Source organism: Mustelus asterias, chromosome 27 (genome assembly GCF_964213995.1).
Source record: "Mustelus asterias chromosome 27, sMusAst1.hap1.1, whole genome shotgun sequence".
NCBI lineage: Eukaryota > Metazoa > Chordata > Chondrichthyes > Carcharhiniformes > Triakidae > Mustelus > Mustelus asterias.
In genome coordinates this window covers 31929916-31950400 of record NC_135827.1, presented here as the reverse complement: position 1 = coordinate 31950400, position 20485 = coordinate 31929916, and the positions used below count along the sequence as shown (strand labels likewise).

General features: G+C 41.1%; 1 protein-coding gene across 5 annotated transcripts in view; it reads right to left on the bottom strand.

The window, feature by feature from the left end:
• Positions 1 to 20485, bottom strand: part of sik3 (SIK family kinase 3) — a 280186-nt gene that overhangs the window by 23370 nt on the left and 236331 nt on the right. For 3 of the 5 annotated variants that reach the window (XM_078198960.1, XM_078198961.1, XM_078198964.1), the window contains 7 exons: positions 18093 to 18202; positions 16188 to 16344; positions 11843 to 11998; positions 10738 to 10811; positions 9001 to 9144; positions 2027 to 2189; positions 568 to 687 (listed from right to left, as the gene is read on the bottom strand). In XM_078198960.1, the coding sequence (XP_078055086.1) occupies positions 568 to 687; positions 2027 to 2189; positions 9001 to 9144; positions 10738 to 10811; positions 11843 to 11998; positions 16188 to 16344; positions 18093 to 18202 (924 nt within the window). The remainder of the gene's footprint in view (positions 1 to 567; positions 688 to 2026; positions 2190 to 9000; positions 9145 to 10737; positions 10812 to 11842; positions 11999 to 16187; positions 16345 to 18092; positions 18203 to 20485) is intronic. The other 2 variants (XM_078198962.1, XM_078198963.1) reach the window with 1 other exon arrangement.

The following is a 20485-nucleotide window of genomic DNA, read 5'->3' as shown; positions in this document are numbered from 1 at the left end:
TTCTAGCATTAAATTCCCATTATTCTGTGGAATTTACGTTGCTTGATTTGAATTGTTAAATCATTCAAATACTTTAACACAAAAAAAACATTAAATTATCAGCAGTCAACTTTATATTGTAAACGGTTCATGTACAACATAAGACGCATTTTAAGAATGTAAAATAAGGGCGAAAATACTCCTAGGAGCATTGGTTGGCGTGCCTGGCCCTTTGTGCCTCCACAGTGTTTTCTATCAATTTATATTACACAGTATGACTTCTGGGTGATCTATGTTTATCATGGATACTTTTATTATGGGGAGCTTTTGACATCTGATTTGATTTTAAAATGTATTTTGTTGCTCCTTGAAGAATTACTTCATGATTAATTGATTCTCCGTCCCCATTAAGCAAGCAGAAACTGTAGGCTGCTTTTGGGTGGGAAAGGAAAGCGTGTCTTCCAGATTGACTATTTTTGGAAGGGGAGCGTGCTAGGGTCACCATCAGACTAGCCACACCATCAAACTAGCCAATTAGCACTTGGACTCACAGCACAACTAGTATGCCATTGTCAATAACAATGTTACCTGAATCTGTTGGTGTAGGATTTGTTGCTCTTGTTGGTAAAGGATGTGTTGTTGCTGTGTCTTCTCAAATATCTTTTCATCCATAGCATTTCCATACATCTTTTGCAAATGTTCACATTCCTAAACACAAAAATAGAGCTCAACACTGGTCTTTTGGAGAAGAGACCAGTAATTAGTGTTCCTGAAATACTGGATCCAGCACTAATCAGTCTAAGAACCACAAAAAGAGTCATTGGACGAAATCTTCCAGCTCTTCACGCCAGTGGGATCCTCTGGTCCCACCAATGGTGCCCGCCCACCGTGGGTTTCTCAAGGGGTGGAATCAATGGGAAATCCCATTGATAGCGGTGGGACCAGAACATCCCACTGCCGGCCCACGGTGCGCCGCATCCTGCCACAGGGAGACCAGAGAATCTCGCCCCTTATCTAACAGATCCAAAATCTGAAAATATTCCGTTTATGAGACAAGGCAACCAGCGTGCATTCCTGATCTTCTTTGGAAGTCACTAATCATCAGTTAAAAATGCATCAGAAAACACAGATGCTAAATATTTACTTTCAGTGGAAGATGCAAACAATCTGTTAAATGACCAACATTTTGTAACTGTACTAAGGACCCTCACTATTCATAGCAAGTTCCACTCCACAAGTAATTTTGGCTTTATTAAGTATTAGCAGGTAATCATGCAGGTTACCTGTGAGTATTCGTTAAAACTGCTTCCCTTTTTTCTGTTGAATACATCACAATGCATGGATGGCAAGAACCTCACATTGCATGGGTTAGGTCTGCACTTTCAAATGGAGATGGCAAGCCTTACACCTGGTATATGAATAATTCCTAACCAGGCAGATAGCGTCCCCCTACTGTTTAATCAAACTATGGCAGTGGTTAGTCTTGTTTGATGGGCTTCAGATCTAAACAAAGGTTGTCCCTAACGTAGTTTCAATTATGCAAGAAGACAAGAATAGTGGCAAGTACATGTAGGGTGAGGAATCTTTCCCACTGATCCTTCAAACTGAAGAATCATGTTTTGGGTTTTTTTTGGTTTAGCAAAGCACTGAGGAACTGAAATTCTTCTGAAATTATTATTGTTCTCACATCAACTTTTTTCCAACTCCCTCATAATATTAAAAGCAAAATAATGTGGATGTTAAGAGATCTAAAACAGAAAGTGTTGGGAAAAAAAAGGTGGCATCTATGGAAAGAGAAACAGAGTTAATGTTTTTTCAGAAGAAGAATTATATTGGACTCAAAACGTTTACTCTGTTTCTCTGATCACTCCTTCAGTTTGGATGGCAATGGATAAAACAGAAGGGAGATGCTGTCTGTCTGGGTAGGCATTATTCACATATTTCTCTTAAGGTTTACTATCTCCGTTAAGGGTCAATGGGGATAATCAAATTACACTTCACAAAGTTAAATAGGTTTTCCTAATCAATGTTGTGGAGTACTGTTTACCTGTTGTAGCTGTTTTATACTACTGTTGGTGGTTGTGCTTTTCTCCATTTTCTCCAAATGGGCTTTGAATGCCTGTATGCTAGCAGCACCGTCTGAGAAACGGCGAACTGGAGAGAACCTTTCTGTTGGAAGGTGCAGGGTGTTGGGGTCTTTGTAGCAAACACTGAAATAAAACATATTTTGAAAAATGGGTTCCATGGAATGGCAAAAGAATCAGACTCCACTTTAAACTCAAAATTCTGACTTAACCTTATTTCATTTTCTAGCTGTGTGTATGACATGATAAGCTATCTCAGATCCTAAACACGTTATCTCTACATCCCAAATGCTTAATTCCTGTAAATTATTCACAGCTTCACTGTTTACTTTCCTCTGTTTCAATTTGCATTGACCAACTTGCAAATGGAAAGAAACAGCTATGTTCCGTAAAGATACTTAAATATAAACTAAATTCTTAAATAAAGTAAACTTCCTTATACAATTCTGGCTTGGCCTCAGTGGGAATTCTAATTCTGGAGACCACACTTTAGGAAGGATGTGGAGACTTTAGAGTGGATGCATAAAAGATTTACACAAACAGTCCCAAGTATGAGCAGCTTCAGCTTTATGAATAGTTTGGAAAAGTTGAGGTTATTCTCAGAGGGGAGAAAACATAATGGTGATTTGATGGATGTGCTGAAAATAATGAGGGGTCTAGTTGGAGAAAATTGAGAGAAAGGGATCTTGACAGGGTAAATAAAATCTGTTTCGATTGCCAGAAGGTTCAAGACTAGAGGGACACTGATTTAAGGTGATTCGAAAGGAACCAATCGCAACGTAAGAAAAAAAACTTTATAATGGGTTAGGATCTCGAATGCACTATCTGAGGGTGTGATGGAGGCAGGTATAATCAGGGTTTCAAAAGAGAATTGGATAAGCACCTTAAGGGAAAACATCTGTGCCCTGAGAAAAGTGTGGTATGGGGAACAGCCGAACTGATCTTGCAAAAGCCAGCACAACAGGCATGGCAGGCTGAATAGTCTCCTTCTGTGTTATGATTCTATAAAGACCTGTTACCATAATTTTTAAGCTTAATAACTCTTCCAAACAAGCTTCCTGAATTAAAACTTAGAAAGCATAAAACATTCAAAACAAGCCATAAATATATCACATTAAATGGTCTGCAATATGCTTTTTGTTATTTTCCTTCCTACAGAATACTGGTTTAATTCCCACCCTCACCATGAACCACCCATATTACCATGACATGAATTGGCATCTGTTTACTTAATAGCAACAAAATTGCTTTAAAAGAGGCAGCATCACTGCACTGGGACTGGGACTGCACTGCAGTCTTGGAGGACCGACTGGCCTACTCCCGCTACTATTTTCCATAGCAGGATGGGCATGTCGACAAAACCTGGCAACCCCGAGACCAAGACATTCTACTAATTTTCGAAGCAGAACTCATTAGAATTCATTTTTTCTGTTTATCGCCTGACAGCCTTGGGGATTGTCCCTGGGAATCGGCAGATGGGTTGGTGTGTTGGTTGAGGGGGGTGGGGTGTGGACAGTGAGACTTTGGGGTAGGGATGGGAGGCCATCGCAGGAAGGAAAAGGAGAAAGATCGGGACAAGGTGAGTGCAAGAGGGGCCATGGAGGGAGAGAGAAAGACATTTAGGCTTGTGGGGTTGGGGAGGGGATGGATTGCAGAAACTGAGCAAGAGTGGCACCAATTGGCAAAAGGCAAGCTGAAGGCTTCCTTGAGAAGGCAGCCTAACTCCAAAAGAAGGGCTGTAAAAGGCACTTTAAGCCAACACGCCATGGAATCTCCTGGTGTAAAAACTGCAATCGACATGTACACAGTAGGTTGAAGACTCATTTTCCACTATAAATTTTTAACACCACCCCTCCCACCCATTGCTGGGGAGTTAATATCAAAGCCAATGGAGAGGATTTGATGTTCCCAATTTTGGGGAGCGGGAATGGCAGAGGTGGCGGGGAATCACACGGGAATCCCAAAACAGCTTTTATGCCAGCAGGATCTCCCCGATTCATCCCAAACCCCGACAATGTTGTAACTGGAATCCCCCTTTGCATCAACGTAAATATTATCAAGCTTCGTCTCCCCCCTCCATGTTAAATTGTCCATGCATGTCGGCATGAGAGCATGTGACTTGAATCATGATAGGTCCCCCATGATGTCCAACTGGTATGCAGGACTTACCAGAGGCACACAGCTGAGTACAGCCCCAAGGAGGGAGAGGGTCATGCCTGGTTAGTACCATGACACTGCCCCTAGTGGTGCCCCTGGGGAAGTTTATCTTCTTCTAAACCTTTAAAAACAGCGCCTGATTTTTCAAAAGCTTAAGCTGCTGGTGTAGCGGGCCCTGAGCACGATGTCATGGGACGTGCCCCTTACCATTTTTTTCTCAATCAGTTTAAAAATACGGCGGGGAAACACGGCAATGCCGCTGGCAGACTACAATCCGCTTTTCCCGCCGGAGATGACACTTGGCCAAAAAATGGCAAAATTCTGCCCAATGTATCTAAATGTGGTTATGGTTGGAGGTATGAAACTGGCCTGTGTTGGAAGTATATATGTGCCTCCATATATTGTAAGGAATGGATCCAATTCCCTTCTGCTGGTTGACTTTCACAGTAGGGCTGAAAATGAATAATGACCACTTTGACAGAGGTGGCATAATGGTTAGCACTGCTGCCCCTCAGTGCCAGGGACCCAGGTTCATTTTCTGGCTTGGGTCACTGTTTGTGTGGAGTCTGCACATTCGCCCCGTGTTTCCCCTCCGGATGCTCCGGTTTCCTCCCACAGTCCGTGTTAGTTAGGTACATTGGCCATGCTAAATTCTCCCTCAGTGTTGCCCGAACAGGCGCCGGAGTGTGGCGATGAGGGGATTTTCACAGTAACTTCATTGCAGTGTTAATGTAAGCTTACTTGTGACACTAATAAATAAACTTAAACAGTGGTGTTTTTTCGAGAACATATGTCTGCATGAGTCAGCAACTATGAAAGAGGGAAGAAAGTAGTTGAAATATGCTGTAATATCTGAACATTTTAAAATATTGCTTCTTCTGCTGCCCCGTCTGTGGAGGTTAATTTGGCAGAGATTTAAATATTAATGTTCAAGAAATTAATCTCTCCCCAAGGAATGTCCTTTCATTTGTGCATTTCATGGTTATAACATAGCAAGTTCCTGAGAGTTCCAGGTCTAATTGTAAAAATTCTGGCTCTCAATGAGTTATTCCTTTCTTTGAGGTTTATGGCATGTTACTTAAAAGTTCTCAAAGGTAATATGGTTAAATATTAACATTATTTCAAGAGCAATTGAACATAATCATTGAATCTCTACAGTGCAGAAGGAAGCCATTCGGCCCATCGATTCTGCACCGACCATAATCCCACCCAGGCCCTATTGCCATAACCCCACATATTTACCCTGCTAATCCCCGACACTAGGGTCAATTTAGCATGGCCAATCCACTCAACCCGCACATCTTTAGATTGTGGGAGGACGTGCAAACTCCACACAGACAGTAATCCGTGGCTGGAATTGAACCCGGATCCCTGGCGCTGTGAGGCAGCAGTGCTAACCACTGTGCCACCTTGTACCACACACTGGATAATGATTTATTCATTATTTTAGTCAGAATACATTTTTAATTGATTTTTACTAAAAACTATTCTTAAACTGAATATTGCAATAATTTCAGGACAATACATTTGGCAATTAAATATCTTTATAGTAATGTGAACATTAGGGAACTACTTATTTTTAAAACACATGATACAAAATAAGTGCAAAGTTTTAAAAAGTGGCTAAATCTAACCAAACTTAATAAAATGTTTCCTAACAGAATTAGGGGTTCAAGATTTTGCAGCAAACGAAACATAGATAATGATGTTTTAGGATGATGGTTCAAATGACTAAGTGTCTGGATTGTTTCCAACAATTTTGTTAAATCGGCAAGTATAATTCCAAGTTCTGACACAGACAATGATTTTTATTTAGTCAATAATTTGCTGCTATTAACAATATCTGCGTTGGGGTGTCTCTTACCACCACGTGCGAGAATTCCAACCTGGCAGCAACCCTGAAGTTCACTGGTCTAATTTTTCAGAATGAAATCAATAGCCTCTGTACCCGTAAATTTATTTAGTATTTGCTTTCAACAGTTCATTCCGTCAATCTTTTGTAATAGGTTTATTTATAAGTGTCACAAGTTGGCTTACATTAACACTGCAATGAAGTTACTGTGAATCCCCGAGTCGCCACACACTCCGGTGCTGTTCGGGACACTGAGGGAGAATTTAGCATGGCCAATGCACCTAACCAGCACGCCTTTCGGACTGTGGGAGGAAACCAGAGCATCCGGAGTAAACCTACACAGATACGGGGAGAACGTGCCGACTCCACACCGACAGTGACCCAAGCCGGGAATTGAATTAGAGTCCCCGACGCTTTGAGGCAACAGTGCTAACCACTGTACCACTCCAATAGATTATACCTGAGGAGATAATAAACCTAATAAAATAATCAAGAAGCCCCAAAATATATGTGAAGCTGCAGGGCGTGGGAAAACCATCCAAGCATTTTTTTGTCAAATGTGAACCAATTAGTAAGGATGGGTAGGTTTGAAAAGTTGTAAATACAATATTAAATATATCCATACATATACATATGTTTATGTACATACACATACACTATTTTGCACTTAATTTCTCTTCAAGTAAAGCAAATAGGATAAACCAAACGTAGGACAGCAGGTATTGCACGTGCATGAGGTTCAAAGGGCCGAATAATGGGAAGAACAGCGTTCCGACACAGGGATCAATGGCCTCAAATACAGGTCAATCCAGTAAAATAAGGGATGATTGGTCACTCCAGCCTCCCCCTTCCCACAAAGTTAGGTTTCCTACCTTTGCTGTTCCCAATTCATTCCCTCCTTATTCCCATGCCCTTTCCTTGCTTTCCCAACTTCCACCCCCACTCTCCAAATTGTTGTAAGGTACACACAACACAAAAACAATTTTAAAAATGCAATTTAATAGACAGGTGATTAATAATGGATTTAGAACTTCATTCACCGTGTTTTTTTTAAATGAATTTCAGTACTGAAAGTCATATTGGGAGTAATGTTCTCATCCCGACCGCCATGGGAACCGTAGCGGGCGGGGGATGGACCATGCAAAGGTCTGTTGATCTCAGGCGGGATTTTCCGGTTTTAATATATATGTTAAGTATATATTATATAGACATCTATTGGGGTGATACAGTGGTTAGCACTGTTGCCTCAAAACGCCAGGTACTCGGATTCGATTCCCAGCTTGGGTCACTGTCTGTGTGGAGTCTGAACGTTCTCCCCGTATCCGTGTGGGTTTACTCCGGATGCTCTGGTTTCCTCCCACTGTCCAAACGATGTGCTGGTTAGCGAGTGCGGCCGGAACATCCTGCCCATAGTACTTAGTGCCAGAGAACCATCCACAATAATCTCATCTCTGCATTCTTTTCCCATACCCTTGGTAATTTTGTTCAAATGTTTATTTTGTTTTCTTACATAGTCAGACTATATTGTCTTCAATGATCATTTGTCAGACATGGTTCAGTTAATAGCTCTCATGTCCAAGTCAGAAAGTTGTGGATTCAAGTCCCGCTCTAGGGCTTGAGCACAAAATCTCGGCTGAGGGTGTGCTGCAATGTTGGAGGTGCTGTGTTTCAGATGTGACGGCACGGTGGCACAGTGGTTAGCACTGTTGCCTCACAGCGCCAGGGTCCCAGGTTCAATTCCAGCCTCGGGCCACTGTCTGTGTGGAGCTTGCACATTCTCCCAGTGTCTGCGTGCGTTTGCTCCAGGTGCTCCGGTTTCCTCCCACAGTCCAAAGATGTGCGGGTTAGGTTGATTGGCCATGCTAAATTAACCCTAGTGTCAGGGGCAGGGTAAATGTGTGGGGTTGCGGGAATAGGGCCTGGGTGGCATTGTGGTTGGTACTGACTCGATGGGCCGAATGGCCTCCTTCTGTACTGTAGGGACTCTATGTTAAATATATATTATATAGACATTAAGCCAAGGCTCCATTCATCTCTCAAGTGGATGCATAAGATTCTATGACATCAATTCAAAGAAGGGCATCGAGTTAACCTGGTTGTCCTGGTCAATACTTAACCATCAATAAACATCATAAAAACGCAGGTTACCTGGTCATTATTGCATTGTCGTTGGTGCAAGCTTGTTGTGCACAAATTGGCTGCCTCATTTTCTGTATTACAACAGTGACTGCACTTCAGAAGTATTTCACTGGCTGTAAAGCGCTTTGGGACATTTTGAAGTCATGGAAGATGCTATCTAAATGTATATCTTTTTGTGATAATACCTTTCATATTTCATAATCTTTCATTTCATTTGACCTCCCCCCATTATGCTTCGAGTATTAACACTGGGTAAGAAATAATAAGAATTAGTGTACACATAAGATTTGTTGCATGTGAATAATTTAAGTTGTAGATAATTTAATAGTCTTCCATTTACTCATAATTATTTGGGTTCTTATGTTTTGCTCCAGTTTCAAACTGTTTTCTACTGTAAAGGTTAGACTGATATCCTGCTCTCAATCATCTACTGCTCTGTAACCAGGTAGGAGCTTGTCTAAGAGCAATCTTGGATCATTCACCTGATAAGTTATTCCCTTTGGCATTCCAGGAAACTCAGATGGAACAGAAAACTCGGGCTGTCGTCACAACTGCAACTGTGCAATGATATCTACCCTCTTTACCACCGAGATAAGCCGTAGTTTAGAGCTAGCATTAAAAAACAGAAAGGTACACGGACAACAGCGCAGGATAATTCCTTTCGATTTCTAATGGTGCCCAGGAGATTTTTGTAAATAAATCTCCTTTTAAAAATTGGTTACTCTGGAATCTACACACCTGCAGTAGTTCAACTCTAACATCTGAGGTTTCTGCGCAAAAGCCACTCACCGGCTGTGCTGCTCAGGGTGGGGAACCCAGGCCCGTGAACGGATTGCCTGTTGCTGTCCCAGCTGCCTCTGCAAATCTAGGGGAACCTCAGCTGTAGGGTTGGTCATTGCAAGGGTATGGCGTTTAGACCTGTTAGCCAGATACCTGCAACACAAGTGTATATTTAAGTTGTGATATAGATACTATAATACTATCTAATAATTAGAAAGTTAGGATTAAATTTATTTTTAAAAATTTTCAGTGATTATGTGTTATTTATTGATTTTTTGTAAATGTGACATTTATTATTTTAAGCGAAGGTTCTGAGCCTATTAGGATACAAATAGATCGTCTCTGCAACCAGTGACAGCACCAAGTTCTCCCAGTCTAGTCAATGGTGAGATTTAGGTACCCTTCTTATCTTGTGCCATCCCAACTCTTTTATGAGCACTGATCATGGATTTTCATCAAAATAAAGGTAGCAACACATAATACTGTCAAATAATCTTTTCCCCTGCCTGAGTTATTTTTCTCTCAACGGCAAATTGTGTGTGTTACTGGAGCAAGAAAAGGTTAAATTTGTCTGAGCCAGAAAAAAAGAAAATAGATTCTTTAAAAGAGAAAGATTTTATCTGTGACTTATATTGCACAACAGAGCTCATATGAAGCCAACTGAGATATGGTCCATACCACTCCCAACCCCCAGCCTGTGTAAATTTTTTATAAGAATAGATCTTTATAAACACTAAACTACAAAGCATACACACTAACAACTTGTGACATTGCTCAGGTTAATAAGGTACAAATAACATGCTGTTTAAACAGCAACAGCAATGTATTATTTTATAGCACAAAGGTGATTTAATTTGTTTATTTCGTGCTATGACTGGTTCCAGACTAGTGACACAAAACAATAGTTGACCAGCACGATTGATATTTGTGGGTTGCTGCTTCGACAGGTAGTGACAACTTTTTCTATTCACATGGTGACAATCAGAGGTTTGAGCAAACCATAATGCTTATTTGAGCAACTGTTATTTGAGTCATTTACAACAGTTGACTATGATGCTATGGGCACATAGTGTCGCGCATGTCAAACGCAAGACTTTTAGTGAAGTACAAATTTAGATATAGATCGCCCCTTTTAATAACCTAGCCCAGTATTTGTGTTCTGACATGTTTGTTTGTTTTTTTTAAATAAGGGTTTCTACCTGGCATTCAAATGTAGACAGCCACCAGTACCCCCAATTCCTCCACCCTCCACCTATCAATTTCTCAAATATCAACAACTTGTATTTAGATAGCATCTATAACAAAGAGCAAGATCCCAAGGCGCTTCACAGAGGTTTAATTAGGAAACAAAAATTACCAATACCAAGCCAAAGGGAATTACTGAGAGACGTGATCAAAAGCTTGTTCTAAAGGTAAGCTTTAAAGAGCGTCATGGCAAAGGAGGTGAAAAGGCAGATGGACTTGAGGGGTGGAAGATCCAGAGCTTTGGTGTTTGAAAGCATGGTTATCAAGAGTGGTTGAAGTGAGGGTGAATTTATGAAAGTCACGTTAGAGTCCGGGAGATGGTAACGGCAGTTTTAGGATTTTCAACAATAGATCGACCAAAGCAAAGCCAGATGCAGAGTTGGATGATATCATAGATGTGCAAGCAAGTACTGGGAATGCTAAATGCATGCTTTCTTATGGGGATAGCCTGGAAATGGGAAGAGATCAACAACAAAGAACATCACTGCTACAGTTACATACCTTTGCACAGCTTCCTGATCTGGCTCTCCATCTGAGCTCTCCTCATCTACTGGTGTCACGACTGGCACAGCGTGCTGTGGGGAAAGTAAGTGAGTTCAACACTCTATGTAGAATTAAATGTGCAAGGGCGTGGAGGAGCAACAAAGAAAAGAAACCAAGAGCTGAACAAAGATATGCTGAACTGCATTCATTAAGAAAGACAATGAGCAACACTTTTTAAAGGGTAACATTACCTAAAGAGAATGTGTGCTGTGCAGTCAGCCAATGTTTAGTTATTGTATTGCTAATAGTCCCAAGGATTTGGAAAGATTCTGACTCTGCTTCCAAAATAATTTGGCCTCTGATCTTTGGGTAAGCGTTCTCCAAGGCGGCCTTCACGACACACGACAACGCAGAGTCGCTGAGCAGAGACTGATAGCCAAGTTCCGCACACATGAGGACGGCCTCAACCGGGATCTTGGGTTCATGTCAGGCTATCTGTAACCCCCACAACTTGCCTGGGCTTGCAAAATCTCACTAGCTGTCCTGTCTGGAGACAATACACATCTCTTTAACCTGTGCTTAATGCTTCTCCACTCACATTGTCTGTACCTTTAAGACTTGATTAGCTGTAAAGACTTGCATTCCAATCATTATTCTGTAAATTGAGTTTGTGTCTCTGTATGCCCTGTTTGTGAGCAGATCTCCCACTCCATCTGACGAAGGAGCAGCACGCTCCAAAAGCTAGTGGCGTTTGCTACAACAATGATTCAAAATGCTATGCCACACGGTGAAGTTTATGATCACTTATGGTCTCTAACAAGGCAAGTTCCTGTCAGCTGAGTGAAAATACACAGGAAATGTGCGCACAGGGAGGAATAATCTCAGGACATGCAACTAGCCTGCTCACTAACACATAGCACTGGACGCTCAATGTCAGCATCATCCTGAACAACATGCCTGGACCATAGGTTCGGTTGAGAAGATACATTCAAATATTTTAAATTCTACCACATCGCTAACTGTGTATTCAGCAGAATTCATCTATGAAGAAAATGCCAGTTGTTTTATTGTCCCTCAGTTGGGGCTGGTTTTCTACATGGTTGCATCTCGTGTCACTACTTACTGGATTCATGGTGACTAACGGTGAAGGGCCTCTTGGACGTTTTAGTAACTGCTGGGCATGCAACTGAATGTTGGCTCCACCATCAGACGCACGGCGACCGAGAGGTCCCATCCCGTTTAACAACTGCAGAGTTGGAGGCTGAAGCAAAGATTGTTCCTAAGGAATTCAAAAGAGAGATTTAGGAAAATGCAATATACAAAATTCATTAAAAGTCTACTCCTGACTTGTGAAAACGTCCTGCCTAGTAATATCAGGTACAGCACGTAAACAGAACCATATTTTCCTTAATACACTTTCCTAAAAGCCAACTTCTCATTAATAAGTTTATTAAATGTCACAGCATTTGCACATTAACACCACGCAGGACCAATTTGTCTTCTACGGAATGGAAGAAAAAGAGAAAAAGTGATATGAGACAAAGGGAACAAAGAAAACTGGCATGAAAAAGCAACACACTAAACAAGAATTAAATATTTACGATACATACATAGCACCGGCCACGACACTGCTCAAGGTTAGAGGAAAGTTTAGCTGTTTATTCTAACAGGTAGCAAAGCTTTACAGTGCCCTCTCTGGATCAAACAAAAATCGCAGATTTTCTTACACGACTGCCTTTTTTAAGAGCAGCTGTTTTGCCATTTGTAAACCAGATAAGGTCAGACATTACCACAGCAGCAGTATTTAAATGGGCTGTTCAGTAAAAGATAGTTAAAAGTATATATATCAATAACAGAAAGAAAGTACAGGAGAGAGAGAATGGGGTTCGAGCAGAGGCAAATGTTTATGTTTGTAATTTTACATAAATTCTATATTTTGTTGATTAACAATGATACTGATACTGGGCTAATTTTATTACTGAAAATCTTGCATCCAATATCATGGTAGGGAAATTGAAAACTTCAACATGTCAAAAGTGTTGAAGAATCAATGCATTTGTATCCACCCCACTCCTTGTTCCACATTGCTATGCATAAATACAAAAGTAACTGCGTTTCTCGTGTCAATGTTGTATTAATGGTATCCTGTTCTTTTATGAAAAATTTTGAATATTACATATTTATACTTTGACTTTCGAAGAGTTAAATAGTGAAAAATTCAATGGGAAATATGTAGCATTGAACAAAATGAACTTAATAATAAAAATTGTATGGTCAAAAGTAACTAGTTCTTATTGTAAATTTAATGCATGGTGTGTTTCTTGGCTGCTTCCTTTTTTTTTGTTTAATAGGGCAACTAGGGATGGGTAATAAATGCTGACCCAGCCAGCGACACCCACATCCCAAAAATGAATAAAATAAAAATCAACAAGCACAGCTAACTATATTTTACATATTCGTAAGCAAAATAAATATGTGGTATTTTTAATGTGTGTGCAATCCAGCAACAAGAATTCTCTAAATTACAAATAGACTGTTTGGTTTAGCCGTTTTCAATGTGTCTTTCTATTTGAAGCAAAAGCTTACAATTTTCGATTAACCACATTTTTTCACCAGTGTTCAGCCATTTAACACGCAAGTAATTTTAGGAAACCTGGGCACAAATAGCCACTAAAGTTTGTTTATCATATTTAGTGCAATTTTATGAGGTTTTTCTGAATTTGATTAACGTGGACATCAACACCAGACATTCCTATCCAATTGAAAATCTGACACACGAAGGCAGAAGGCTTATCCTTTATCTGCTCCCTGTACCTCCTTAGGAGGCTGAAGGTGCAGGGACAGATAAAGCGGACAACAGGAGTAATCCTCATCAGGGATAAATATGCTTTTGCGCAGCCTCCGTCTGAAGTGTGATAAAACTGATTTGAATAAAGACAGCAGTTGTGAGTTACAGGCAGCTGAGGTTACAACTTGTCTGATTTGCAAAGCATTGATCTTGCACGTAAAAGTTTTTAGTTTATTCTTGTCAAATTAATAGTTGAGCTCGAGGTTACAAGGCTCTCCCGGTGCGAAAAGTGAATGCATCAAATGTTCAGGCTCAGGTTCAACACAGAGCAAGTTACTGATTAATGACATAGAATTCAGTTGTTCACAGACTGCCTTTTCAAAAACAACAGAAAGCTTACATTTCATTTAGAAAATTTGTCAGAAAAAAAATCTAACTCAAGGTGCAGCATCAGTTTTTTTGCATTGAGATATTTTACTTAAAAACGCCCGAGTATCTTCAACACAAGCAGTGAATTGGTGGGATTAATCCTCATGTTTGGAACTTGTAGGGCAGAACTTAATGCAAGCAGTGGGTGTTCCGACTTTCAAAAGGAAAACTGGTGGCACTCCCACCGGCCTGATCTCCAGCAGCTCCAGTGGAATAAAATTCCTAATAGGCAACGGAACCCTGTGGGGGCTCTTGGCTGCACAGAGGGCATGAAATTGTCATACCATCTACTGTGTCAGAGAGCTGCCAGGCAATCAGATTCTGCAGCTCTCTAGCACCGACCGGCTACCAGGAGCGGTGGTCACTGTTGACACTACACTGCGACTTACACCAGAGATTGTTGCTAGAGTCTTCGCAAAAAGGTAAGTGGAGTGGGATGGGAACCCCAATGATGGCGGCACCAGCAAGAGGTGGGAGAGGGACATTGATGGAAGGGCATGCATGTGGCGCCCCAAGTTATTCCCCATCCCTTCCAAATGCCAGTCCCTCCAGTGAGCCCAGAGTATCTGAGAATGAGGGATCCTTCTCGAATGGGTTGCCTCACCCCACAGCAGTGGGATGAGGCCCACTTAGCTGGCCACTGAAGGGCTTTGTTTGGCTTCCGGGCAGGAGGGCTGCTAGCCATCTTTCCTGCCAAGAGCTTGATGTGTGCAGTGTGGCAATGCGAAGCTGGCAGCCCCATCCCGCACCTTCCTGTGCGATTACACGTTTCCCACCCCCATCCCCCCCGCATCTTCCTGTTCTATTGGGTGGCACAGTGATTAGCACTGCTGCCTCACAGCGCCAGGGACCCGGGTTCAATTCTGGCCTCGGGTGACCACCTGTGTGGCGTTTACATGTTCTCTCCCATGTCTGCGTGGGTTTCCTCCAGGTGCTCCGGTTTCCTTCCACTGACCAAAGATGCGCAGGGTAGGTTGATTGACCAAGTCCCCTTAATGCCCCAAGATGTTTATGTTAAGGGGATTGGTGGGGTAAATACTAGGGGATAGGGTCTGGGGAGGCTGCTCCATTGGAGGGTCGGTACAGACTCAATGGGCCGAATGGCCTCTTTCTGTACTGTAGGGATTCTATGATTACACAGCAACCCTCCCCCCACCATTTGCTCCCACCCTACCTACCCCTACCTCTGAACTCGACTCCGTAGGTGGAGTGGGGAGACATTAAATTCTCACTGTAATCCCAGTTGACACTTCAGTACATTTTTTAGGGTTTTCACTATTTCACTAACATATTGGTCGGAATTCTTTGACCTTGCCCCCAGCTGGGATTCTCCAGTCCCGCTGCAGCGAATGGAGTTTTGGCTGAGTGCCAAATTCTCTGTCAGCGATGGCGGGGAAAATGAAATGGGAGAATCTCGGCCATTATACTCTGTTTAAAAAGACCCTCCTCAGACAGCACAATGAATTCTGCTTAGACATCCAATATGTGTCTCAGTTCGAGTGAAGAATGGAAACACAGAACAAATCAATTATTCACCCAGTCACAGGAAATTCAAAAATTTTGAATGGTACAATTTCACACTTTGAGTGTGGAGCTTCACCTGCTGTGCAAACACTGTAACATATTACACACAGTTAACTCGAGCTCTTATCCATTCATTTAAATAGATGTAAAATCAGCTGGAAATCCCAAAATAGGCATTTGGCAGATAAAACTCCATACCAAGAGTACAATAAATTAGCATCCTCTTTAGAATCCTGCAGGTTAATTAAATAGTATTTGCTGTATGTCTAGTTCACACATATATACATATACACATATACATTTACTTACACTCAAGCTGCCAAGCTTACCACCTTCACCTGTTAATTGATGTAAAAATGGAAATTTTCTTAGCACATTTTTCATTTGAAACCTCTGCAAATACCTGCAATACTTCCATGTTCCTTGTAGAGGCAATGTTGATGTACGGACCTGCTTAGGAGCACCACCAGCAGATACCCAGTAGCACTACATTCCTGCACTGATGTAAATTATAATTTCCATGGTAATCTCGTAAATGTGGGTTGAAAATCCTGGTTACACAATTTCTGGGATCAACAACAACAACAGCCTCTAAACGAAGGAATGTTAAGTAAGTAGTCAGTGGAAAGTTGTGCTGTACTGACCTTCAGCTTGGGGACAGCAGGGGTCCTTAGTTAAATCTCAAGTTCATTATTTATTGATAATTTTACAGCAGAAACAGCCATACCTTGTACTCCAACTGTGTGGCTGGCTGTAAATTCTGCGTAGGTAGCATGTTCTGCATTAGATTAACATTTGGAACAACCTGGAGGAAAGGAGCCTGAGGCATGACACGTGGAAAACCAGGCAGGTGGCATTTCTGCAGATCTTCAGTAACTTCAGTTCTACATCATAAAAACATTTAACAATTAATTTCATAATCAAATATCCTCCCACACTTAACCCCTCTCCTTTAAAGTCAGCAATCAGATTTTACATTGCTCCATCCACAATGGCAACCCTCTGGTAAGCCACCCCGATATTCTTGACATGCACGTCTAAAGAATGACTGTCAGCAGGTTGTTCAACCATGGAGAAACAATACCTTGATCTTGTTCTCACTTGGCATCCACACATCTAAAAACTCAAGCAAAAGCCACTTGATAGTAATTAAAGACAGGAAAATTACACAATTCCTTCACAACTTAAGATCACCTGGGTCAGCTTAAATCTTCACCATCATCATCCTGGCAGAGAACTTAGATCTGTTATTGAAACGGAACCTTCTTGGCGTGTATGCTTCAGTACCATACCAAGCCATGCATTTATCCACTAGGCCATTAGAGAGGCTGCTATCCAATGTTTTAAACCAGCAGAATTGTAAAGTTTTCCAGTAATGTAATGTTCAATCATTAATCACCAAGGTTGCCAACTGCAATTAAGTGTAATCCAGGAGGTTTCATCATATAACTTGCCCCCACACTCCAGCCATTATTCGGCCAACACATCCATCCTTGTGACGCACTGCCTTCCTACTTCAACTGGAAAGCAAAATGACTCATTACCCAATTGAATGATGTGACTGTCAGCCAAACAGCCTTCTCTGCCATTTTCAATAATTTTTATATCTGGTAAAAAGAAATGTTCAAAGAAATGACAAAATAAAATATTTGTCTAATGTCCCTATGATTTTTTTTCCAGGGTTGCACACAGCATTGTCCTGGAGATTGACCTTCAATTCCTAAGAATTGAGACGTATCCCTGTGGTCTGGCACATATTGGGTTAAGGTAGGACTGAGTACAATACCACCCAGAGAGTGCTGCAAGGGGACACATGACCTGCACCTAAGGGTCAGTGTAATGTGGACAGAACCGCAAGCAAACCTAAGCATGGAGGCAGTTCCTAGTTTTTACCCTTTACCGTATACTTATAAATAATTAGTTATTAAAGACTTACAGTTAACCAAAGACTACGAAGATTTCATCAAACCTACCAAGATGTAACCAACACCCTTGTAATCATTGGAATGAGCATCATAATTGCGGTCTATCTAATGTGATTCATGCTTTTTGCATTGAGATTCCCCATGCAAAAATCTCTATCAATGTAAATAATTGAGCCTCTGTTCACATTTCCTTCCCCCACACATAGTTTTTAAATGTACCTAGTTCCAACTGGAGTACACTTCCATAAGGCTTGGCTGGTGCAGTTGGACTCGCTGTGTGTCTCTCAGGGCACATGATTCTCTCTTCCCTAAATCCCCAACGCTGCACAATTCCCAATCTATACAAGCTCATTCTCATCTCCTCCAGTAATTCTGAGCATGGAACTCTCAAATTTATTCTTGAAATTATATTGAGTATATTACCATGACAAGCTCAAAATCAATTCTGAAGTAGCTTAACCTTTACTGGTATGAACTAAGTCTGATGAAAACAGAATAAATGCAATAGAACCATATTCCTCTGTCCTCCTCGTCAATATACACGTTTGGGCCTTTTCACATTTCATATAAAACATAGGGCCATTCAGCATCACTGCATGTTGCTTATTTCCCTGATATGTATGCATAAACATGAAATAAAAGCAATTATGCATCAATGATGTTTATATTGGTTACTTAGACAAAGTCACCGCATTGATAACACTAACCTGGGGTCAGCCACGCCAACAGTATGTCTCCTCATGGATAGGTATCGTGCCAGTGCCTCCGGCGATGGTTCTTCACCTTCGTCACTATCTAGATTCATGTTACCGTCAGTCTGAGAAAAAAGATTAACAACACAACTGACTAACGGGTCACTGTTAGCCTCATCCACCATAATTAAATCTGACCCACTATTCGAAAACAAACATTTAGACATTTTGTGAAAAAAATAATCGTAGTAAAATCTTAGTATAAAACCCCTGAATCTATAAATTTTAGAATTAAGAGCTTCGAGATAAAAATGGTACAATTAAGCCAATATTCATCAGGATAGACAGCTCAAGGCCCGAGCAGTGAAATCCAAATGACAAAGTGCCACATTCCAGTAGCTAGCCTGGAAAGTAGAAGGCCAATGCAGATCTTAACAAAAAAACTAAATTAACTAACAAATGCTCTATCAGTTATACTTTTCAAATAGATTTAAAGTTTAGAATGCCGCAGACAGCCATTTTTCTACCAAAATTAAAATATTTGTAGTTTATGCACGAACAATAATAGCGTTGAAGCAATGCTTTATGGTTTAATGCCAGTTAATATTTTGTCACTTGAGAAGTGTCATAACATGTACATAAAAAAAGATTTGCAATTTATCCTGATTGTTAGATTTAGAAACAATATTAAGGTTAGCCCAGCAAGCCCATTAACACAAACACAGGAAATGCTATGCTAGAAAATTTCAGCAGGTCTGACAGCATCTGTGCAGAGAGAGTAGAGCTAACATTTCAGCCGGAATTTTATCGGCACCCCCGCCCCAATTCCGGGGGTGGCCGAGGCTCGGCATTCTCCATTGGCCACGGGTGGAATTGTACGAACCTCGGGCTGACATGCCGGTAAAATTCCGCCATTCAAGTCTGGCTGACTCTTCAGATTCCAGCATCTGCAGTAATCTGTTTTCAACGAGCCCGTTAACACAGCTGATTTCCAATAAAATCTCCATTGATTATTTAATTTTTTTGGTACTTATGTGTGTTCTAAGTTGGGACAAATTTTCTTGATTTCGGCCATAGAATCCTACAGTGCAGAAAGAGGCCATTCGGCCCATCGAGTCTGCACTGACCAAAATCCCACCCAGGCCCTATCCCCATAAACCCATGCATTTACCCTGGCTAGTCCCCTGACACTAAGGGGCAACTTAGCATGGCCAATCCACCTAACCAGCACATCTTTGGAGCGTGGGAGGAAATCGGAGCACCCGGAGGAAACCCACGCAGACACGGGGAGAACGGGCAAACTCCACACAGACAGTGACCCAAGTCGGGAATCGAACCCGGTTGGAACCTGTATTGCTGGTTTTCACTTCCATTCAATATTAGAGGAAGTGATTGGTGCGACATAACATCTGTTAACAATGGATTAGCGTGATATCAAATTACTCATTTTATTTATTGGGCCAGATTCTCCAACCTCGTCCGCGGCTGGGATTCTCCAGTCCCATGCTGTGTTTTAGATTTGGCTGAATGCCAAATTCTGTTCTTGCTGGCAGCAGTAGTGGGACCTGAGAGACTGGAGAATTCCTGCCATTACATACAAATACATATTTGGCTTGCAGATTATTTCAAAAATACTCTTTGTGCCTTATTCCAGATATAAAATTTACGAAATGGTCTCAAAAGTAAATTGCTTGTTGTTGTTTCTTTTATCTTACAGATGGGAATTTGGAACAAATATCAGCATTAGCAAAAGTTTAATAGATCATCATTTAATTGGCAATAATTAAGGTTCTCAAATCAAAAATTAAAATGTCCAACTCACTGTTATATGTAATTAGGTCTTCAGTGGATAGAAATGCCATTTATAAACTATCATATTTATTATACTTAAAAGAATGAGATAAGAAATCATAAGTTATGCATTTTAAATGTCAGACAAAAATCTGTGCTCAAGTTTTACAACCCATGTAGGACTTGTCTCTGCAAAAGTATGATCGAATAGAATCCCTACAATGCAGAAGGAGGCCATTCAGCCCATCGAGTCTGCACCAACTACAATCCCACCCAGGCTCTACTCCCGTAACCCCACATATTTATCCTGCTAATCCCCTAACATTAGGGTCAATTTAGCATGGCCAATCCACCTAACTCGCACATCTTTGGACATCTTTTAGTGTTAAAGGAAACCTTTTCAAATTTTTAATATAATTAATTTAAGAAGTATGCCCATTATATTATCAGCACATTTGTTCATCAGAAAAGTAGAAGATCACTGGCTACAGAAATGATGAACACAGTGGGTTAGAAAGGGAGTCTTGATGTCTGGGTAGCTTCAGGGAACTTGAGACTGTTGTGCATGATCTGAAAAAGGAGTAAGCTTGATGAGCTGAATGGCTTTTTCTCATCAT